This window comes from Lactuca sativa, chromosome 5, assembly GCF_002870075.4.
Source record: "Lactuca sativa cultivar Salinas chromosome 5, Lsat_Salinas_v11, whole genome shotgun sequence".
Taxonomy (NCBI): Eukaryota; Viridiplantae; Streptophyta; class Magnoliopsida; order Asterales; family Asteraceae; genus Lactuca; species Lactuca sativa.
The window spans coordinates 18,856,666-18,859,717 of record NC_056627.2 but is presented as its reverse complement, the minus strand read 5'-3'; the positions used below and the strand labels follow the sequence as shown (position 1 = coordinate 18,859,717).

The following is a 3,052-nucleotide window of genomic DNA, read 5'->3' as shown; positions in this document are numbered from 1 at the left end:
TACAATGGTGCTTATATAGTGCACAAACCCTAAATATTAGGGTTGAGTCCAAGTTGTGTAAACTCTGCGTACCAATGTGTACGCCCAATGTACATGCACGGTGCCAAGTACGCCCAACGTACCAATGTGTACACGCAGCATACTCATGTTGCACCCATTATTACGAGAATGTCATTGAGGACCAATCTTGTAACAAATCAAGGGTCAAAAGTGAATACATGGAAATTAGATGTTACAAATCAAGAATTTAATATGTTTGACGCCATTTATTGGTGATGTCTTCACCACGACATGGTGGCCTAAATGAACACATGATCTTCTCATTTCTGCGTTGTGACGATTTTTCTCACAGCATCCAACTTTGGCCACGGCGCCATAGTACTCATACACGTCGTGGGGGCAAAGTACATTGTCTTTCTCTTAAGACAAAGAATTGCGTCTTAATCGCTTTTAACCCTCACCACGTCGTGATGGTTGAAGATCAGCAGTCCCATGGTTGATTTCATTCCAGCTTTGGGACAAAATCTTCCCAACTTTTAAGGTGCATAATTTCTTTGTTTCTAACTCGTTTTCTATGTTCTTTATATACACACGGATGTGGGAACATACTCTACAATTCTATTAAGTCACATCTCACTGACTTGATACGAGTCGTAATCCATTAAGTCACAAAGTTAACCCAAAAAAACATAAAAATACTCATTTTACCGTTTTTCCCAAATACATCTTCTACTATTTTTTCTTGAACTTACTCATCTATCCTCCTATTACCGACTTAAACTACCTTTGATCATTTTCGCAACATCACAACTTCATATTCTCATTAAATTCTCTTAATGACCAATTTTCTTTTTGATAGATATTTGACTAAAAGTCAACTCTCAATAAATTTTGAATTCTTACATTTGCTATGTTGTTATGGATTTACCAAATGGCTTCTAGCCCAACGGTATCAGGTGGTGCCCTCCCTCTTTGAGGTCGAGGGTTCAAGTCCCGTCGTGAACATAGGTGGAATTAGGTGTTAGTTTATGAACATATTAGTATATTTGTATTTGCCGGTTTAAAAAAAAAAAAAATTACAAAACCAAATCATTCAAACCCGGCATTCAATGGTCGCACTCCCGACACGTTAAAGGACCCGAATCATTCAAAACCGGCATTCAGGTTTAAATGATCCATTCGTTCATAGCCTTCGAATCATTCAAATATTTGAATGGTATCCAAATCATTCAGATCTAACCGATTATTTGAATTGTTTCTCAACGATTATTTGAATCATTCATATATATCTTGAATTATTCTTGTCTAATTATTTAGAGGTCGCCAGAAAAAGCCCAAGAAATATAGCAATCGAGAATAAATAACAAGTACATAATTAGATTACAGTACTGTACAGTACTCCTTTTTAAAGATCTTTTAGGTCACAGAAACTGCAGTTTAAACGTACGTTTACTGCACTTTCAACGTCATTCTGAGTCCAATACTACGGTTTGTGTATTACACCATGAATTATAATGGACTGCAAAAACTAAAATCACCATTAACGCGGTGCACCACCGGCATGCACAATTACATACAACTAGTTCTAGCTTTTTTGTTGAAACCGCCACCAAGATTCAAATCAAGCTCCAAGTTCACGTTTTTGCTTTGGTCATTAGCAGTTTCTTGAATTATTTTCATCGGAGATGCATTGCTAAACAGTTGATCAACCGATGTGACTACATGGCATTTAGTATTACTGGTACTAGTGATGCCATGGTTTTTTTTGCCTTCCACCGTCGCCGACGGTGTGCTCGGTGGAAACACCGACGGTATCTCGAAGTTGGTCCTGGCTTTGGCTCCTCTCAGTCGTCTTGCAGCGGCGTCGTACGCACGTGCTGCTTCTTCTGCGGTGTCAAACGTTCCTAACCAGTGTCTGCATCGTCCGATTTTGTCACGTATTTCCGCCGACCACCGACCCCATGGCCGCTTCCTCACCCCTCTGTAACTCTTCTCTTCACCACTAACGTTTTTCTCTGACAAGAATGGTTTTGATTCTTTTTCTTCGTCCGTTTGGTTAGCGACGATTGTAGTCGTCTCTGTCTTCTTGCCGAAAAGAACATGTTCTCCGACCACCGCGGCGATGCCTTCAAGTGCAGCAGGATGGTCGTAATCGGACGAAAACTTATCATTTTGTGGAGATGGGTTTTGAAGATTTTGATGGGAAAACGATGAGTTTTGATAGTATTGATTGGGCTGAAGGGTTTGCAGTTGCAGGTACATATTCATCGTTTAATGGTGGATTCCAGGCTACAGTAAGAAGATCAAGTGTAGTTGTAGTTGTGGTATCTCAGAGAAAAAGAAGAAGACAGCATATATATGTGATTTGCATGGATACTGACAAATGTCCTCTACTCCCTGCATATATATACAAAATTGCAATTTATTACACACATGTAATTATAATCAATCTTTTAGGTTTCTCCCTTTTTAAGAATTTAAAAATAAAAACATGCATGTAAATTATAATCAATTTTTAAACATTTTTTCTATTGAAATAAATATGTTTAAAATACTTCTCTAATAAGGGACTTTGCATTTAAATACCAAAAAAAAGTGTTGCAAGAAGTAAAAAATATTTAATTTCTTTTATCGTTATATGTAATGATAAAAACTGCTTTTATAAAAAAAAATTAGAATGATATATGAAAACCCAATTAACTCGATCAAGTTTGTTATATAATGAAACAAAGTTGTTTAACTTTTAGACATGATATATAATATGCCTTAACAATTCAGAGATACTCACATGCTAATAAATATTTATTTGGCTATTCGTTTATGTATGGATTTTTCTTGTAAAATATTAAAATATTTATAATATGAAAGTTTTGAATTATCATTGAACTATATATGAATGTCTGCTTGTAAAATAATTATAAAGAAAATTTTGAATTATCATTGGCCTATGTATAGAGTTGTCTTGTGAAATAATTATAATGAAAATTTTGAATTATCATAATATATAGAGAATATATTTTTTTTAATGTAACAATGATGCTTTTTAACTATA

The 3,052-nt window shown here is 35.5% G+C and overlaps 1 protein-coding gene across 1 annotated transcript; it reads right to left on the bottom strand.

Annotated features, from left to right (window-relative positions):
* Positions 1–1,342: 1,342 nt before the first annotated feature.
* Positions 1,343–2,406, bottom strand: LOC111910519 (ethylene-responsive transcription factor ERF084). Its single transcript, XM_023906356.3, has one exon. It carries the CDS (start codon positions 2,266–2,268, stop codon positions 1,570–1,572), a length of 699 nt encoding a protein of 232 aa, XP_023762124.1. The 5' UTR covers positions 2,269–2,406; the 3' UTR covers positions 1,343–1,569.
* Between the last annotated feature and the right edge of the window lie 646 nt (positions 2,407–3,052).

Coding starts and splice junctions, on each gene's coding strand:
- LOC111910519 (XM_023906356.3), bottom strand. CDS start 2,268: ATGAATATGTACCTGCAACTGCAAACCCTTCAGCCCAATCAATACTAT.